Source organism: Zosterops lateralis (genome assembly GCF_965231275.1).
Source record: "Zosterops lateralis genome assembly, chromosome: 19".
In the NCBI taxonomy this organism is placed as follows: Eukaryota; Metazoa; Chordata; class Aves; order Passeriformes; family Zosteropidae; genus Zosterops; species Zosterops lateralis.
In genome coordinates, this window is record NC_139779.1 from 8207993 (window position 1) to 8226418 (window position 18426).

The window sequence follows — 18426 nt, forward strand, 5'->3', positions numbered from 1 at the left end:
TCACTAAGAGCAGCAGCAAGGTGCTCCACTCCAAGCCCATGGCATTCCTCGGCCCAACCACTGCACTGGGAAGGCCCCAAAACAGGACCTGTTGCAAGAGCTAAAAATAGAGGTTCTCATGGCAGATGCAGGGAAGCATCGGAACATGTGGCCTCTGGACCTGCTGGCAGCCCAGGACAAGACTGACCCCCAGCCCCATCCCATGCCTGGCTGACCCCCTGTGGTATCCATGATCCCAACTCTTCCCCCCCAACCCTCCTGTGAACCTTCCTGGGCAGCCCAGGCCCCAGGCCTGTCTCCATGCCGGGTGATGCCGGGTGCAGGCAGCGAGGAGGTTAAGCTCCCCACGCCTGCCGGATGCAGCATCCTGGGCTGGGCTCTTTCCATCTTGTTTTGGTTTGGAGGAATAAAAGCTTTGGCAGCAGCAAAGCCACTTCCCAAAATAGCTCAGCCTCCCATGGTAATTATAGAGCTCTGGGCCCCGGTAGTGAGTGGAGACTTCCCAGGCAGGCCGGGATCTGGGATCACTGCTGCTTCCAGGCTGAGGGACCCTGGGGTGCCTCGGGGACCTTGGGGACCTCTCCAGCTGTGCCACCCTCCCTGGGCATCACCATCACTCTCCTTTGTGTCATCTCCCAGACAGGGACGTGCAGCCCCTGTGTCCCCTCCTGCTCTGCAGCTGATCCCTTCAGCTTTTAATGCTCTGTGTAAAGCCCAGGCTGCAGTTTCCCAGCCCCGATGGGCACTGGGCTACCGGAGTGGGGCCGTGGCTGCTCCAGGCTGTGCCCTCTGGCCAGACCGAGAACACCCGGCTCATCCCGGCAGTGCCCTCCCACCCCCGCCGAGCTCAGCCTTGCTCCTTGAAGGGCAGGGAGAGCCCGGGCTGAGCTCCTGGAGCCCCCGAGCCCCTAATCCCCGGTAATCCTAGAGGAAAGCGCTGGCTGTGGGGATTAGGGATGTAAACAGCCACCCTCACCTGCCTGCCCCTGCCTGCCCCTACCTGCCCCCTGCCTGGACCCTCCAGCCAGTCAAGATGAGGTGCTGGAAGAGTGAGATCCCTGCCTGGATCCCTGAATACAGGGTCGAGTTGGCCACCGGTGCTGTCTGAGGCTGTGTTGAGCCTGTGATGGTTGTTTATGGGAATAAAGGGAATGTGGAGCCATCTAGACACGCCTGGATCTATAACGTCAGAGGGAAAGAGATTCCAGGCAGTGACAAGGTTGGGGACAAGGCTAAGATGGTCCCTGTGAAGTCACACAGCTTCAGTCAGAGCCTGACTGGGGCTGGATCCGTCTCTTCCTCCTGGGGAATTACCACTGGCTTTTTTCATGGGCGAGGAAACTGAGGCAAGGGAGGAGAAGCCCATGAGTGGATGCGCTGGGAATGCATGGGACTCTACCAGCTCCCTGGGCTGGAGTGGGTTTGAAGTGGGACAAGGACAGCCCTGAGGAGCAGCTGGGCCGGGAGACTGAACTTTGGGGAGGGCTGAGCTCTGCCAGTTGCTCACCACGGGGAGCAGCCACCGCAGCCAAGGCTCTCCCGGCCCCTTTCACGGCCGGAACACGAGTGCCCTGGGCAACCCCGCCCGCGGTGCCAGCATCCCCCCTGCCCTCGGGGACACGGGGACACAGCCGCGTGCCACTGCCACTCACATGGGCCTGGGGCATCCCGGGAAGGCACTGCCGTCCCTGAGCTTGGCTGGGGGTGGGGATGGGGACGGGGGCACGGCCAGCCGGGTGTCTGAGCCCCTTTGCCAGCCCAGCAGCCAGCGGCAGGAGGGCTCAGCAGCAGCCCCGGGAAGGGCTTTGAGACGGATAGGCAGGCTGGGATTTTGCAGAGGGAGCACTGGGAGACTGGGATTCGGTGACCTGTGCCCAGTGCAGTCTCCAGTCCCTGGTACCCAGCAGCTGATGTGGGATGTGCGGTGCTGGGGTGTTTTCCCAGAACCCAACACCCCCTAGGTGGTGCCCAGTGCTCCCAAGAGCCAGTGGCTGGTGTGCAGCCCAAGGCCTCCTGCGCAGCACGTGGTACCTGAAGGCCAATGCCCGGTGCTGGTGACACTGCCAGGAGGTCACTCGCTGTCACAGGGGACATTCCCTCTCACCTGCACCAGTAACTGGTGCTGGAGCCTTGTACCCATTGCCTGCACCTTGGCCCTGCCAATGCCCTGCACCCAGTACTGGTGCCCTGCCTGTGCCCTGTCCCTGGTACTGCTGCTCTGTCCCTGCTGCAGTGTCTCGTTCCTGCTGCTGGTGCCACAGTGCGGATGGTGGAGCCCTGTGCCACCACCCCGTGCCACTGTGCAGCTCCAGTGCCCGGTGTCCAGTGCCGGGTGCCAGCTGCCAAAGTCAGTGCCTGGGGCCGGTGCCACGTGTTGATGCCGAATGCCAAGGCCGGATGCTGATGTGCGGTGCCCGGTGCTGGTGCCCCGTGCGTGGTGCCAGTGCCCGGTGTGCGGTGTCTGCTCCCGGTGTCAATGCCCGATGTGCGTTGCTCGGGCCCGGTGCCGGTGCCGGTGCCCGGTGTGCATTGCTCGAGCCCGGTGCCGGTGCCCGGTGTGCATTGCTCGGGCCCGGTGCGGGCGGTGAATGCAGGTGCCGCTGCCGGTTCCCGTGCGCGGTCCGCGATGCCGGGCGCTGTTGCCGGTGCCGGTGCCCGGTGCCGCTGTCGGTGATGCCGAAGGGCCGCCCCGCCCGCCCGCCCCGCCCCGGGGCCGCCCCCGCCGCCGCCGCTGCTATTTCTGCTAATCCGCGGCGGGGCCCGGCCGTGCCCATCGGCAGCCGCCGCTCCCGGACGGCGCCCGGCGCCGCAGCCATGGTAAGGCCGGCCCGGGCCGGGCTGCCCCGCACGGCCCCGCACCGCGGCCCGGGCCCGCTGCCGCTGCCCTCGGTGAAGGTGACGGTGCGGGGGCGGAGCGGGCCGGGCCGGGCCGGCGGTGCCGCAGCGGAGCGCGGGGGGGCTCGGCCGGCGGGGCAGCACCTGCCCGGCCCCGGGGGCGGCGGGCCCGGGGGAGGCGGGGGAGGCACCGGGCCCTCAGCGGGGCAGCCGGAGGGCAGCGCTCGGGAGAGTTACCTGCGCGTCCCCTGGTCCTGCGCTCCCCCCGCGGGTGTCCGTGCGTGGGCAGCGGGGGCTCCGTGCCGAGCATCGCTCCCCGGCTCTTGGCACGTCCCCGGCCCCGGGCGCCGGTGGCGCTGCCAGCCTGGCCGTGTCCCCGGCCGGGACCGTCACACTCGCGGAGCCGTCTCTGCGCTCACCGGCGAGGTCCGGAGCCCGCGGCGGCTCGTTCCGCATTTCCCGTTGTGTCTCGCTCCTCCGCGGTGGTGGCGGGTCCCCAGGAGCCGCTCGGCCGGGCCGTGTCCCCGCGGGGACCTGGGGCTGTGTCCGGGCTGGGGATGAGGACGGAGCTCGCGTGGCACCGGCTGGTGGCCGCGGGGACAAGTGGCCTTGGCGGGAGCGCCGCGGGCGCGCTGCCCCGGCACCGCCGTGGGAACCGGCCCGGCACATTCTTTCGGGGCCGGACGCAGCGAAAGCAGAGGAGGGCGGCCGGCGGAGCGTGTCGCAACGGAGCGCTTTCCCGGCAGGCTCCGGACTGTGCCTTTGGGATGCGCACATCAGCCTTGGGAACATCGCTGGGGGACAGCAGTCACGGCTGGGCTCCCTCCCCCTGCCCGTGGGGTCAGCGGGGGCTGGAGGCGCTCCAGAAGGGCCCGCAGAGGCACAGCCGGTGCTCCTGCTACCGGTGCCACATTCCTGTGTCCCCAGAGCGGTTCCCAGCTGGCCTGGAGGAGCAGCACCAGCACCGGTTCCTCCCCGAGCTCTGCTCCCGGCTCTGGGAGGGTCAGGACTTGCCCAGCCCCAGGTGCTGAGGTGCTGTCTGCTTTCCAGGACTGGCCTCGCTGTCATGTCTCGGCTCCCAGGGAGTCACTGCCCATGGTCCCATCCTGGGGTCTCACAGGTCCTTCAAGCTGGAGGATTCCCTGCAGGAGAGGGACTGGAGCTGCTGCACCAGGGGCTGTGGCCCTCATCCCCCGGTGGTGCTCACCTGCCTGGTGGTGCCCCCTGCCCTGAGCCGGGACCCACAGCTCAGCCTGTCCCCGTCCTTAGGGTGCCCAGCACCCTGCTCCTCTCGCAGCTGCCGGGAGACTCGGTTTCCCATCTGGAATGCTGCGATGGGTGGGATGGCAGAGCTGGGCGTACCCCAATTCCCCGTCGGGAGCATCCCGCGCATCCATCCAGAGCCGACACAGTCCGGGTTCTGTCTCCCTGGGAACGAGCCGGCCTGGTCCCGGCAGCGCTGGGCTTCCCTGGGGCCTGTCCTGGGTGGGCTTCGTGCCTTTGGGACAGCGCTTGTGCCCGGGATGCTCAGCCATAGTGAGGTGGCGTCCTGGGTGTCACCTTTAGAGGGCTCGGGAACGCCTGTCAGCCCGGCATGGGGACCTCGCCAGGGTGTCCCCTTCCTTTCCCTGCAGGAGCAGGCTGGGAAAACACCTCCCGTGGGAACGCGGTACCCGTGGAACGACGCTCAGGGGCGGCCGGTGGCTTTCCCAGGTCAGGCTTTGCCCGGTGTCCCCTCGGGCTGTCACCGCGCGGGGACGGGGCGATGCAGAGTGACAGGCGGGGACGGGGCGGCGTGTGTGGCCCTCGCTGGGGCTGCGGGGCCGCTGGCAGCCCGGGTGTGAGGCCGGCTCGCACTCAGCCGCGTGTGTAATCTGCTTACGGGGGCACCAGCACAGCCCCGGGCTCTCGCTGCCGTAAATCCCCCCCCGCTCCTGCCGGGAGTGCGGCTCGGGACCCGGGATCGCGCCTGAGCTGCTCTGATGCATCTCGACACACATCAAGGTGAATCACCGTCCCTGGTGACCCCGAAGTGACAGCTGGGGAACCCTGACTGCCACCCACGGCTCCTCCTGGGGCACTGGTAACCCTTCGTCTCCCGGAGATGAGCCGAGGCAGGAATGCTGGAGCTTCTCCCTGGGATTCCTGTGGTGGGCACCGTCCCAGTGCAGGGCTGGATCCTTCCAAGCCAGGCTCAGGTCGGGCAAAAGCTCGGAGCCGCACGGGGAAGCTTTAACTGTTGGGTGCAAAAGTGTAGGAAAACGGGGTTTCTGACCTCCAAGAGGCCGTGGAACCCTGCTGGGGTGCGGGAGAGGACGTGGTGGGCACTGGGATGGAGGGGCACTTTGTCCCGGGACGGAGGGAGTTTCATCCCAGGATGGAGACGGGTTTTATCCTGGGACAGAGGTGTTTCCAAGGACTGAGTGTCCTCCTGGGCTGTAGCCAATCTGTGTGTTCAGCCCAGGGGTGCTGGGGCTGCTGGTGGTGATCCTGCAGCCCACCCGGGATCTCCCTTGGCCAACGCTGGCTGGTCCCTGAAATCTGCACAGCCGGGCAGGGGCTGGGCCTGGCTCTGCCCGGGGGTCCCTCTCCCCGGCCGTGCCCCTCGCAGGGGCCGTGCCTGGCTCCCGGGTGCCGCGGGCCACCGGCGGGGCCTGCCCAGGGTGGAGTTATGCTAATGCCGCTCCCCAGCCCTCGGTGCAGCCGGTGCCGCTCGGCATCTTCTGCTGGCCACGGGCGACAGCGGCTGTGCCATGGCCACCTGCCCCGAGCTGCAGGCGGGACAAGAGGTACGGGGGCAGCGCCCGTCCCCGGCGCGGCCAGAGAGGGGGCAGAGGGGCTGGGCTGGGGGCACGGGCTGGTCCTCTGTCCTTGGGACAGCCCTGCCGGGGGCCGCACTTGCTGCAGGAACCCCAAGGATGAGGTGCAAACCTCAGTGCCGCGGCATTGCCGGGGTCATCGCCCGGGGGTGGGGGACGAGGGCGAGCCCCAAAAGGCTGGAGCCTCAAAGGGCTGGAGCCCCGGGAAATGGAGCGGCAGCAGGGCTGGAAGCGCTCGCCGCCGGTGGTGGCATCACCTCCCGTCCCCGAGTGTCCCCGGCCAGGCTGTGTGTGCTGGGGGCCGGCGCTGAGGCCCCCAGGTGAAGGGCGGTGAGGAAGAGGATGCTGCGGTCACACGGAGCCGCCGAGCACTCGGGACCTGCTGGGGCAGAGGGGAGCGCGGGGGTCCCGCAGCCCCCGCCGTGGGTCACCTGCTGTCCCCCAGGCTGGCCCCGTGTCCCCGCGCTGTGGCCGCGGGGGCAGCGGGAGCGGGGCCGGCCGTGCGGAGCGCTCAGCCGGGGAGCGCCCTGACCTTGTTTCCAGCCCGCTAACTCCGCGCATCTCGCCTCGCCGCCGGCACCGCCGCCCGCCCCGCCAGCCAGCGGGGACACGGAGGGACCTCTCCTCCAGTGCCGCTCTGGGGGGGCCCTGACCACACCTGGGAGCCTGCAGGGCCACGGGCTCCCCGGCCCCTGCGTGCCTCTCGGCTGGGGTCTCACTGCCCGTGGGGCCGGGGTTCCCCGGCAGTTCCTTGAGCCCCTGGGGACGGTGATGCCCGCTGGCAGCAGGGCTCGGTCCCACGGGAGCCGCTGCCGGACGTGCCCTTGGGAACGCGCCGCCTCCCGCCAGCGCTTGTAAACAGGATGCGGAGCCATCCCGATCCCGCCGTCCCCGTCCCCTGTCCCAGCCCCGCCACCCCACGAGGCGGCAGCTGGGGGCGGCTGTCTCTGTCCCCCCGGGCCCTGCCCAGGGCTGCTGCCCGCGCCCCCTCCGGGACGGACAGACCCGGGGGAAGGAGGCGCCGGGGTCCCGGTCGTGTCTGTCGCCCGGGTCCCCTGGCCTGCTGTCTCCTGGGACGGCGGGGACAGGAGTTCCTTGTGCCACCGCCCGCGCTGACACCCCGTGAACGGGCGGCGATAACGGGCACCAGGGGACCCCCGCCCACCGTCTGCCTTCCCCTGGCTGCAGCCCCGCTCGGGTCACTCCCCAAACGCTCTTCATCTCTTCTCGGTGTCTTTGCTTCCTCCCGTCCCCCTCCTTGTCCTCCTGGCAGGCCATGGGGCACAGGGGGGTCCTGGCTGCCCCAGAAGAGCCCGAGGAGCGGCGGGGTGCCCAGGGGGAACTGTGCCCAGCCCCGTCCCCCGAGTGCCAGGAGCTGCCTGCCGGCCCCACACCGCAAGTCGTAAGCGCCCGAGGTGCAAGGGATCACGGCTGTCCCCACTGCCACCCCCATGGCTGTCCCCGTGGCTGTCCCCAGGGTGGTGGCTGGTCCCCTGGGGTGGCCGTGTCCCGTCTCTCCTCCCATCCCTGCCACCTTTAGGCTGCGTGTGTCTGTCTGCAGCGGCTCGGGGCTTGTGGGGCTGAGCTGGGTGCTGCCATCTCGGTCTGGCATTGCCACCACCGGTGTCATCTCCTCCCTTGGTTCCCAGATAAAGCGCTTCCTGAAGGAGGACTCGGATGAGGCTGAGCTGACCCAGTTCCTGCGGGATTGCCCACCAGCTGACAGCTCCAGGAAGGTGGAGGCCCCGGAGGGCCGGCGGGAGCCTGGCCACCCCCTAGGCAGCGCGGCCAGGGTCCCCCCAGAGGAAGGCAATGATGAGAGGGACGCCAGGATCTTCTCCCGCTCTCGGCCCCCGGATTTCCAGCAGCACATCGCCGCCCCCCCGCCCCCCAGCCCCAACCGCCCGCGGAGCCCCTGGGGGCAGCTGGACCCCTACGACTCCTCCGAGGTGCAGGACGTGTCCGTGGGGAAGGGGGGGACACACACGTGGGGCAAGGGGCTGCGGGATGGAGGATGTTTTCATCTCGTGAACACAAAGGCTTCTGGCAGGCATGGCCTCATCCCCTGAAACCCCAACCCTGAGAATCTCTTTGCGGGCAAGAGGAATGGGGGGGGGGCTTTCCAAGGTAGGAGGTGGGCAGGTGGTGTCCTTGTCCCATGTCCCCTCTGCCCTCTGCAGGACGACAAGGAGTACGTGGGCTTTGCCACGCTGCCCAACCAGGTGCATCGCAAGTCGGTGAAGAAGGGCTTCGACTTCACCCTCATGGTGGCAGGTACGGGGGCCCAGCCGGCCTGGGGGTGCTCACCCCACTCGGGATCCCAAACACCCTGGACTGGGGAGGGGGATACCGGCTGCCCCCCCTCATCTTTGTCCTGCTTTCTCAGGGGAATCTGGGCTGGGCAAGTCCACCCTGGTCAACAGCCTCTTCCTGACGGACATGTACAGGGACCGCAAGCTGCTCAATGCTGAAGGTCAGGGGGGACACTCATGGCGCAGAGGGGCGTCCTGGGTGACCTGGGCAGTGGCAGAGCCCAGGGACGCTACTGGGGGCTGCAGCCGCTCTCCCTGCCCAGCCAGGCTCTTCTGAAATGATATGTGTTGTGTTGTGTTGTGTTGTGTTGTGTTGTGTTGTGTTGTGTTGTGTTGTCAGCTGCCCACTGGCAGTGGGGACTGCTCCCAGGCAGTGGGGACCCCCCTGAACAGGATGGGGATCCCCCACTGGGACTTTTTTTCCACAGGAAAAACAAGCCCTGTCTTGTTGGGGATTGGCTGGACCTTCAGCATTTCTGGGAGGCTGGGGACAGTCAGGGCCTGGGGCACAGTGCCAGTTCAGCTGCAGCCAGTTCTTAAATTAAAATGGCCAAAACTTGCCTAAATCCCCAGGAGTTAGAGGGGTTTGTTTGATTTGTTTCCATTGCTTGGAGAGAAAGCCAAAACACACAATGCAGTAGGAGCATCCTTGGAGATGGAGGGACATGGAGAGTCCTGGGGTGAAGGGGCATGTGCAATCTGGAGCTGTGGTGTCACCTGAAATGCTCCTGCAGCAAGGCCCGGCCCCAGCAGACCCCTCTGCTGCCTGAGCTGTGGTCCTGGGGTGGCAGTGACACAGCCACCGAGGGATGGGTGCACGTCCATGGGGATATGGGGACCACAGCATGGAGCATCCACTCCTGGGCTGGAGCATGGCGTGTGTCAGGGCTGATCCAGCTGGGTCACCAAGCCCCCAGGGTGGGGGATGACACCCAGGGGTTGCAGCATGTCCCCATGTCACCTCCACCCTCCCTGATGTCCACCCCGGTGACACCTGTCCGTCTCACAGAGCGCATCACGCAGACAGTGGAGATCACCAAACACGTGGTGGATATCGAGGAGAAGGGGGTCAAGCTGCGCCTGACCATCGTGGACACGCCAGGCTTTGGGGACGCTGTCAACAACACCGAGTGGTGAGTGCCATGGGGTGGGAACTGTCCCCAGGGCGGGCAGGATGATGGGTGCCATGAGGCAGGGGTCTTCCCAGGGCAGACACCCCGTGGTGGGTGGGATGCCCATGGCTCACTGGGCTGAGGTGCTGAGCCATGGGAGGTGTTGAGCTGGGGGTCCACAGAGAGTGGGGGGGGAGGGGGGGTGGGCCACAGAGGACTGACTCAGTGTCATCTTGCTGTCCCTGCAGCTGGAAGCCAGTGGCCGACTACATCGACCAGCAGTTCGAGCAGTATTTCCGTGACGAAAGTGGCCTCAACCGGAAAAACATCCAGGACAACCGAGTGCACTGCTGCATCTACTTCATTTCGCCCTTTGGCCACGGGTAGGGGCAGCCCTGCCCGTGCTGCTGGGGGGCTGGGCAGGGGCTCAGTGGGACGGGGCTCACGGGGCTCCCCCCGCAGGCTGCGGCCCCTGGACGTGGAGTTCATGAGAGCTCTGCACCAGCGCGTGAACATTGTGCCTGTGCTGGCCAAGGCTGACACCCTGACCCCTGCCGAGGTGGAGCGCATGAAGAACAAGGTGAGGGGGAGGTGGGCCAGCTGGGAGCTGTCCCAGCAGGTCTCTGGGCATAGGGGTGCCCTGGGGTGTCCATCCATCTCCTGCCTGGAATTTGCCCTGGAGCATTTTCCAGACTTGAAGTGCTGTAGAGGACCATGGCCACCATGGTCTCCATGGCCACCAAAGACACATCTGCCAGGGCTCAGCTGGGGGTTGGAAGGACTGGGGGATGTCTATGACATCTGGTCAGGGGGAACAGGCTTTTGGAGGCCATTGGCCCTGTGTGGTGCCTCCCAAGCCCCTCTTGAGGCCGGAGCCCTGCCCTCAGGGGGTCTTTGTCTCCAGATCCGGGAGGAGATTGACCACTATGGCATCCGCATCTACCAATTCCCTGAGTGTGACTCAGACGAGGATGAGGAGTTCAAGCTGCAGGACCAGGCACTGAAGGTGGGTCTGGCTCCTCTAGTTCCATCACTGGAGGGGCAGAGCCCCGTGGCCAGGAGGACACATCACCCTGGGGTGACCTGCAGGACTCTCTGGGGCCATGCAAGCTCTCCAACATGGAGGGGCTGGCACATATCTCATTACCCAGACACGTCACCAAGTTCCCACGGGTGACACCTGCAGCTTTGTGGGATGGGGCTTGGGTGAAGAAACCCATGACATGACCTCTGCTGTCCCACTGGGGCGCTCCACAGCTGGGCCTTTGGCATATCCTGGCAAATGGTACCTGAGGAGGGCACGTGAAGGGATGTGGGTCCTGGCAGGTCACGGCAGGACCCTGCTGACCCCCCACACCCTTACAGGAGAGCATCCCCTTTGCCGTCATCGGCAGCAACACGGTGGTGGAGGCCAAGGGCCGGCGCGTCCGCGGGCGCCTCTATCCCTGGGGCATCGTGGAAGGTAAGGCTGGGCTGGCCCTGGCAGCCCCCGGCCTTTGGGGACGGGGACACGATGTGCCCATCGTGGCCCCGGGGCTGGGGACAGGCCTGACCCTGCCTCCCCCACAGTGGAGAACCCGTCCCACTGCGACTTCGTGAAGCTGCGGACGATGCTGGTGAGGACGCACATGCAGGACCTGAAGGACGTGACGCGGGAGACGCACTACGAGAACTACCGCACGCAGTGCATCCAGAGCATGACCCGCATGGTGGTCAAGGAGCGCAACCGCAAGTACGGGCTGGGCTGGGCCGGGCCGGGCCGGGGGGCTCCTCTCTTTGGGGGGACCCCACACACTGCAAGGGGCGGTGTCGGCGGGGCAGGGCTGTGCGAGGGTCCGTGCCAGGAGCCCTGGAGCTGTGCTGGGGAGCCCCAGTGTGGTGAGGGGCCTCTCCTGTGTCCTGGGGCCAGGAGTGCCTGGGAGGGGGATGCTCCAGCAGTGAGGGGGCCCTGCATCCCCCCAGGCTGGGTCTGCCTTAGCTGGAATACTCCAGCAGTGAGGGGCACTCTGTGACCCCGGGGTGCCTGGGGGGATGCTCTGGTCGCAAGAGGGACCCTGCATCTCCCCCAGAGCTGTTTTGAGGGATGTGTTCCAGAAGTGAGGTAGACCCCATGTGCCCCCAGGGCTGGGGGCCAGGAGTGTGCTCTGGCAGCAAAGGGGACCGCGTGTCCCCTCTGGGCTGGGTGTGTCTTGGGGGATGCTTCAGCACTGAGAGGGATCCTGCATCCCCCTGGGGCTGGCTGTGGGGGGATGGTCCAGCAGGGAGGGGGCCCTTGCATCCCTGCAGGCTCCAGCACCAGAGCAGGAGCCCGACAAAAGCCGGTGCTGGGGCTTTGCTCGCGGATCAGCCAAATTCATGGCACCTACATCCACTTCAGCCACCCCGAGGTGCTGAGGGAGCCCCCCAAGCAGGGTCCCCGATGGGACCCTCCAGCCGCGGGTTGGAGCAGCGTGGGAGCGAGTGGAGGCTCTGTGGCTCCCGGGGGGCTGGATCCGCGCCTGCGGCTACAGGCACCTCTCTAGGCACCTCTCAGTGTCTCTCCCTGTGTGCCCCGGGGCAGGAGCCATCCCTCCGTGCTGAGGCTGTGCTGCGGGAACTGCTCCACCGACTGAGCCGGGACCAGCCCCCCTGCCACCCCCTGCCACCCCCTGCCACCCTCTGCCACCCTCTGGCCCCTCTATAAAGTGCTTGTTGGTACCCAACACTGTCTTGGTCCTTCTGTGGCCGTGCAAGGGCCAGGCAGCCGTCCTCGGGGCGAGCTGGCTCCGGGGCCACCCCCTCGGGTCCCGCACAGGCTGCTCTGCCAAGGGACGCCGTGTGCTGCTGGTGTCACCCCGCTTCGCCCAGCTCTGGGGGATGTGTCACTGTTCGGTGGCACTAAGTGAGCCCCCGAGGCTGCCCGAGGGAAGGGTCCCCTGGTCGTGCTGCCCTCCCGGGGATGCGATTTCGGGGTGCTGAGAGCCTTTGCTGCTCACCCTCCTGCTGGTGCCCGGCCCCAGCCTGGTGTCGCTGCCAGGGCTGTCAGGAGCTCCGCGTGCTCCTCACATCCCCCACGGGGAGAGCCGAGACAACGGCAGCGTCTTCCAAAGCGGCTCCCGAGGCGGCCAAAGCCTGGCCCCCGGCACAGCGGGACCCCGCGGGGCGGGGATGTCCTGCCCTGTCCTGTCCTGCCCTGTCCTGTTCTGCCCTGTCCTGTCCTGCCCGTGCCGCAGCCGTGTCCATCACCCCTCCGCCCGGAGCACCCTGTGGCGGTGGCACGTGGCAGCACACGACCCTACCCGCTTGTCACCCGCCGGGGTGGCACGTGGCGTGCACGGGGACGGCTGGGAGAGCCGGTCCCTCCCAGTGCCGCGGGCGTGGGACGAGCATTGACCGGGCTGGCCCCGGCCCTGCGCGGTGCCCTGGCCCCGGGGGGATGCTCGCGGCTCTCCCCGGCAGGAGTGGGCTTGAGTGGCGGCAGAGCTCGCGAAAAGGCTGGGGAGCATCCTTGGGGCTGGCAGGGCCGTGGAGTGCCCGGAGAGCTCATCCTGACACCAGGGGACAGAGGGGAGATGCCGAGGTTTTGATGTTTTAAAGCAGCAGGGAAAATACTGGCCCAAGAGAGCCCAAGCACAGTGGGATTCTCCCCAAAATGGGCGGGTGTGGAGGAAGTCCCTGGGCCCGCCTTGGCTGATGGCTGGCAGGCTGGTGGTGCTGAGGGCTGGAAAAAGCCACTCTGATGGTGGCCACAAGGCCTAGGGGCTGTGCAGGAGGTGCTGGGGACCTGCAGGGGTTGGGGCATCCACGGAGGAACGTCCCCGGGGGTCTGGGGCAGCACCCTCACCTCCTCTCTCTGTCCACAGCAAGCTGACCCGGGAAAGCGGGACAGACTTCCCCATCCCCGTGATCCCCCCGGTGCCGGACGTGGAGACGGAGAAGCTCATCCGGGAGAAGGATGAGGAGGTGAGTGCGGGCTGGGCTGAGCCCCCCAGCCCCGTCCCCGCTCCCTGCAGCCCCGGCGATGGCACAGCCGTCAGGAGCCGCCCTTCCTGCAGCGTGCCGGCAGCTGCTGCTCCAGCCGGCAGGGGCTGGAGGTGCATTCAGGGGCTCCCCCCTCCCCGGCTCTTGGCGATCTCAGTGTGTGTGCCATGCTCAGCACCAGCCCCATTGGCACGGGAGCTGCGTGCCTGGGGCTTGGCACCGTCCCCCATCGCGTTCTGCTCCCTTCCAGCTCCGGCGGATGCAGGAGATGCTCCAGAAGATCCAGAAGCAGATGAAGGACTCGCACTAGCCCGTCCCTCCTCCTTCTCCTCCTCCTCCTCCTCGTCCTCCTCCTGGCCCCGATCAGAAATGTTTACATCACGCTCCACCCGCCCGGCCCCGCTGCCAGACTCGGTACCGACACCCGCCCACCACCTGAAGCTGCGGCATCGCCTTATCCAACCGCCCAGCGCCTGCGGGGACACGAGGGGACAGCGAGGGGACAGGGCACCCGACCCGGGGTCCCCTGCTCTGGTTCCCCCCCACCTCACTGGGAACATCTTGGCCCCCTAAGCTTTGGTTTCCCGTTTCTCCACAGCTCTGGGGAGGGACCTGGCCAGCCTGGTCTCCACAGCGTGTCCCTTGTCCCCGTGTCACCCCGGCCTCCCTGCTTTACAGCCTTTATGCTCAGCTTGGCCCTGGCTTAAGGGAAGAGGAAAGGGAGGCACTGGTGGCAGCCCCCCAAAGGCCCCAGCTGCCCCCCTGTGGGGACCAGGGCTGTTCCCCTGGCCTTGGCTGGCAAGGAGGGACAGCAGCTCCTGGGGACCACAGGGGACAGAGGGGTCAGAGGGACAGCTGCCATGTCAACAGCAGTGCTGGGGACTGAAGCTTGTCAGTGTCCAGCCTGTGTCCTCACCCTATCCCCACTGAGTGACAGCAGGGCTGTGGCACGGGGAGCAGTGGGGAATCAATGTCCCCAGGGAAAATCCCTTGAACCACGAGTCAGAGGCTGGGCACCCTCAGCCCCCCATGATGTTGGCCCTGTAAAGCAATAATGAGTGACCTGTGCCCGTGGCACCTCTCACCCCATGGCAACAGCACCAGCCCTGGCTGGAATTTTGGCCCCTGCTGCCACTTGCTTGTCTGTGGTGTCCCTGCGTGTCCAGGATGTCCCTGTCCCTGCTGCTTCTTGGCACAGAAGCCCTGTGTATTCTCCAAGGATAGCCCCATCCATGTTGCTTTGCAGCAAAGCACTGCTGCGTGTCCCCATGTCCCCCGTGGTGTCCCCATGTTCCCCACCACGTCCTGGTTGGTGCTGCTGCCCTAACAGAGCACTGCAGCTTGTCCCCCCCAAGACTGCCCCCATGTGTCTTGCTTTCCCATAGAGAGATGTTGCATCCCTGTGTCCCCCCAGGATGTCCCCAGCCATGTCACCACTCTGCAGGGCTCTGTGTAGTGTCCCTGTGTCCCCAAGGATGTCCCCAGGTGTGTTGCTTCCTGCAAAGCCCGACTGTGTGTCCCCAGGGTGAGCCCTGGGCACCTCTCACAGCATCCCTGGGGAGATGGATCCAAACCTCTCCTCGGTATGGGAAAGCCCACGGGGGATGGTGAGGATGCAGGCAGGATTGGGAGCAGTGGGATCACTGGGGATGGTGAGATCACTGGGAGCAGTGGTAGCAGTGGAATCACTGGGAGCTTGCTGGCCTGGGGATGTGTCCTGTCCCCCGAGCTGGGTGGGGTGTGGCTGGAGGGGACTGGCTGGGGCTCGGGGGTGGGGGCTGCAGGGTGCCAGGGCAGCATCTGGCATGTGCCCCCCATGTCCCTGTGCCAGTGGGGATCCAGTGGCCCCCTTGGGCAGGGCCCTCTTGGGCAGGGCCCCGCAGGGAATATTTAGTGCTTTCCTTTTTTTAATCTCGCTATTTTCTTACAGAAGCCCCTCCCTGGCATGACAGTCCTAGAGGCGTTTATTAACGGATCAGAGAGTATAGGTTTATAAATTCTTATAGAGTAGTGGAAATATTTTTATCCCTCCACAACCGTTCTCAATAAATATGGCTGACCTGGCTTGTCTGCAACCCAGTGTGGCTTCCACCAAATGGGGCACCCCGTGGCCCCGGGCATCCCACGGCCCTGGGCATCCCACATCCCTGGTCATCCCACGGCCCTGGGCATCCCACATCCCTGGTCATCCCATGGCCCTTGGCATCCCACATCCCTAGTCATCCCATGGCCCTGGACATCCCACCGCCCTGGTCATCCCACATCCCTGGACATCCCACGTTCTGAGGCTAGTAGTGGCCCACCCTGTGACCTCTTGATCCCAGTTCCTGTCCCCTTGGAAAAGGCTCAAAATGGATATTGGGAGGGGGTTGTGCTGCACTCACAGGAACACCCAGCTTGAGATGTGGTGGGAGAGCCCCTTGGGATCCAACTCTGGGATGAGGGGGCACAAGGAATGGGTCTCCCCCTCTCACATGCCTTAAAGTGCTGTGCGCTTCTGAAGTGGGCTGGGATGGGAGTGGGGAGGGCAGAGCCTGAGCAGGGGATGGAATTGCCCTCCATGTGCTGCCCCTGGGCACCCTTGTGCCCCCTGCTGTGGGGGAGCCCTGCCAGTACACACCACCTGTCCCTGTGCCCAGTCACCCCAGTTTGGGTTCCCCAGAAGCTGCTGGGGTGGAGGAGCAGGAGAGGTGGGCAGAGTAGCACAGGGATGGATGGGCTGCAACTCCAGCTCCTTCCCAGTGGGCATCATCCACCTGCACCCCATTATTCCACCCTGCACCCCAACACCCCATCCCTGCTTCTGCATCCCCTCCCTCTCTCCCCACAGAGCCCTTGGGCTGATCCAGCCCAGCTGAGTGCAGGGTCAGGGACAGGGCCATCCCAAGGGCCAGCACAGACTGGAGGGGGGTGATGGAGGGAGGGAGGGATGGCTGGCTGGCTGTATGAATGTCACTGTGGAGAATTGAGGGTTCTGGTGGGTGACAAATGGGACATGACCTGGCCATGGGCAATGACAGCCCAGGAAGCCAAGTGTGTCCTGGGCTCATCCCACCTGAGTGGGCAGCAGGGGAGGGAGGGGATGCTTCCCCCTCTGCTCTGCTTTCCTGAGACCCCTCTGCCTCCAGCTCATCCCAGCACAGACATGGAACTGGTAGAGCAGGCCCAGAGAGGGCCACTAAAATGATCTGAGGTGGTCCATGGTCTCTGCTGTGGAGGAAGGCTGCCTTGTGGGACCTGTCAGCCCCACCCCCTGCTCTGCTGCAGCCACTTCTCCCCTTGCTGAGGGTCAGAGCATGGACCTCACCTCCTTGGGGTCCTTCCCTCCTTTACCAGCACTGCCTCAGCCCCACCTTCCTTAGCCCAGGATGCTGAGCTCCATTGTGGCTGATGCCAATTCCTGCTCTTCACCAGGCCAACCCCCCACCATGAACCCTCTTATCAACATGGGAATGGAAATTGTTTGTGCTTCCTTGGCTGGAAGCAGCTCTCTTCCCAAAGGCTGGGATACACAAACCTCCCACATCCCACCACTGCAGCTCCAAGAAGGATCCCCTGGCTGCCTCTCCCTCCCCAGAACAGCCAATAGAGCCTCTGCTTTTGGCCCCAGACTGGCTGATTTACCCGGTTCCCCTTTTCCCAGAAGATAAAACCCAGCATTGATGCTCCAGTGACAGCCCCAGCTGTGCCCACCCTTCCCTGGACTCCATTCCATGTGATTTTCATCACACCTTTAAAAATAAAAAGCCTCAAACCCACTCAAGCCCAGCCTTCCCAAGGCTGAGATTGTTATTTCCACATGGCAAATGCTTCCATGCAATTCCCCAATGTCCTATTTTTGGTTTCTCACCAATCCTGGCACTGGTTGCAGTATCCATGCTGGAGCTCCAGCTGAGCTCAGAGGAAGGTTTCTTAGGGCAGAAAAAGAAATCTCTCTCATCTCTCTTCCTGTGCTGTGCCACCCATGCCTGACACCTAATGAGATCTCAGGTGGCATCAGTCCTGTTGTTTCCCTTTCCCCTTCCCTACTTATTCATTTGTTCCTTATATATTAATGATATTTTTTCCTCTGAGAGAGCCCTTGAAGCCCCACCTTTTCCCATCTTTTCAAATCCAGAAACCAAGGCGCTGCCTCCAGTTCTTTCCCCTTCTCTCGCACCTCTTTCTCCACTTGTCACATCCATTCCCGGCTCCGCCTCTCCCGGATCCAGGGGAGCCAGGAGCAGTCACTCCTTTTGCACTCATTCCCGTCTCTGTGGATCCAGGGGAGCCAGGAGCAGTCATTCCGATTGCACCCGGCTCTGTCTGCGTGCCCGGGAGCTGCTGGCTGGGGGTGACAGCCCTTCCCCTCTCCTGGCAGCTGTGATGAGGGTTTGGGATGTGGTGTCTGAACACATCCAGTGGATGTTCCTGATGGAGCAGGTAGTCTTGGATTCGCTGCTCAGGTCAAGAGGAACTCAGAGAAGTGAAACCCCATTGCTGCTGCTCTACCTTTCCTGTAAAGGCAGCTAATACACCACTGAATTACCTTCCAGCCAGAAAATGGGCTGCAGAAAATGGAGCCTCCAGCCAGCTCCAGCTCTTCCACGCCTTTTCCCACTTCGCTGTTCCCCTTTCCCCACTTCGCTGTTTCCCACACTTCGCAGTTCCAGCCAGTGTGGAAAGACCAGACCAAGAGCTTGATACATTTCTCAGGCTGGGAGAGCTGGGGGGGCTCACCTGGAGAAGAGAAGGCTCCAGGGAGAGCTCAGAGCCCCTTTCAGCGCCTAAAGGGACTCCAGGGGAGCTGGAGAGGGACCTGGGACAAGGGATGGATGGACAGGACAAGCAGGAATGGTTTCCCACTGCCAGAGGGCAGGGATAGATGGGATATTGGGAGGAAACTCTTCTCTTTGAGGATGGTGAGGCTGTGGTGGGCACACGAGAACATGACATGAACAGATGGATATGCAATTACTTGCAGAAGAGCCCACCTGTGTCTGTGGATTCTGGGAAGCTCCATCAGATGCCTTTACTGACATGTGATGTTATTTCTGGAGCTTCCCTGGAAAACCTCAAGTTGTGCTGTATTTTGTGAAGATAATGCCCATTCCACGAGACCCACCAAGGAACAGTGCTGAGAGGCTTGGGAGCAGCAGCTGTTCCTCCCCTCGGTGGTGATGTAATTGATGATGCCAGTAGGAAGCACGGGGACTGAGCAGAACGGGCAGGGAAAGGCTGTTCTGACACTGACATTCCCCTGTGGAAAGGGACAGAGTGCCTCTGTCCTGGCTCTCTGTCCAGGAACACAGGCAGAGCCCCTCGGTGCCGGCTGTTCTTGGAGAAACAGCACCATCTATTTGCAGCGCGAGAGGAGAGGGGACAAGGTGGCCTCCGGGGCTGCGGGAC

At 64.7% G+C, this 18426-nt stretch overlaps 1 protein-coding gene across 2 annotated transcripts; it reads left to right on the plus strand.

Annotated features, from left to right (window-relative positions):
• Window positions 1-2765: 2765 nt before the first annotated feature.
• On the plus strand, window positions 2766-15086 carry SEPTIN4 (septin 4). Of its 2 annotated transcripts, XM_083875291.1 has the most exons (12): window positions 2766-2817; window positions 7304-7603; window positions 7835-7928; window positions 8041-8127; window positions 8976-9099; window positions 9327-9461; window positions 9541-9658; window positions 9983-10084; window positions 10444-10540; window positions 10648-10810; window positions 12921-13020; window positions 13289-15086. In XM_083875291.1, exons 1-12 carry the CDS (start codon window positions 2815-2817, stop codon window positions 13346-13348), a joined length of 1383 nt encoding a protein of 460 aa, XP_083731417.1. In that variant the 5' UTR covers window positions 2766-2814; the 3' UTR covers window positions 13349-15086. The 2 variants fall into 2 exon arrangements, with proteins under 2 accessions (XP_083731417.1, XP_083731418.1); XM_083875292.1 differs by lacking the exons at window positions 12921-13020; window positions 13289-15086 and adding an exon at window positions 11639-11721.
• Window positions 15087-18426: the final 3340 nt, after the last annotated feature.

Bases quoted from the DNA above. Each gene is read 5' to 3' on its own strand.
- SEPTIN4 (XM_083875291.1), top strand. The intron at 7,929-8,040 runs GTACGGGGGCCC...CTGCTTTCTCAG, and splicing joins CTTCACCCTCATGGTGGCAG to GGGAATCTGGGCTGGGCAAG. The intron at 9,100-9,326 runs GTGAGTGCCATG...CTGTCCCTGCAG, and splicing joins GCTGTCAACAACACCGAGTG to CTGGAAGCCAGTGGCCGACT.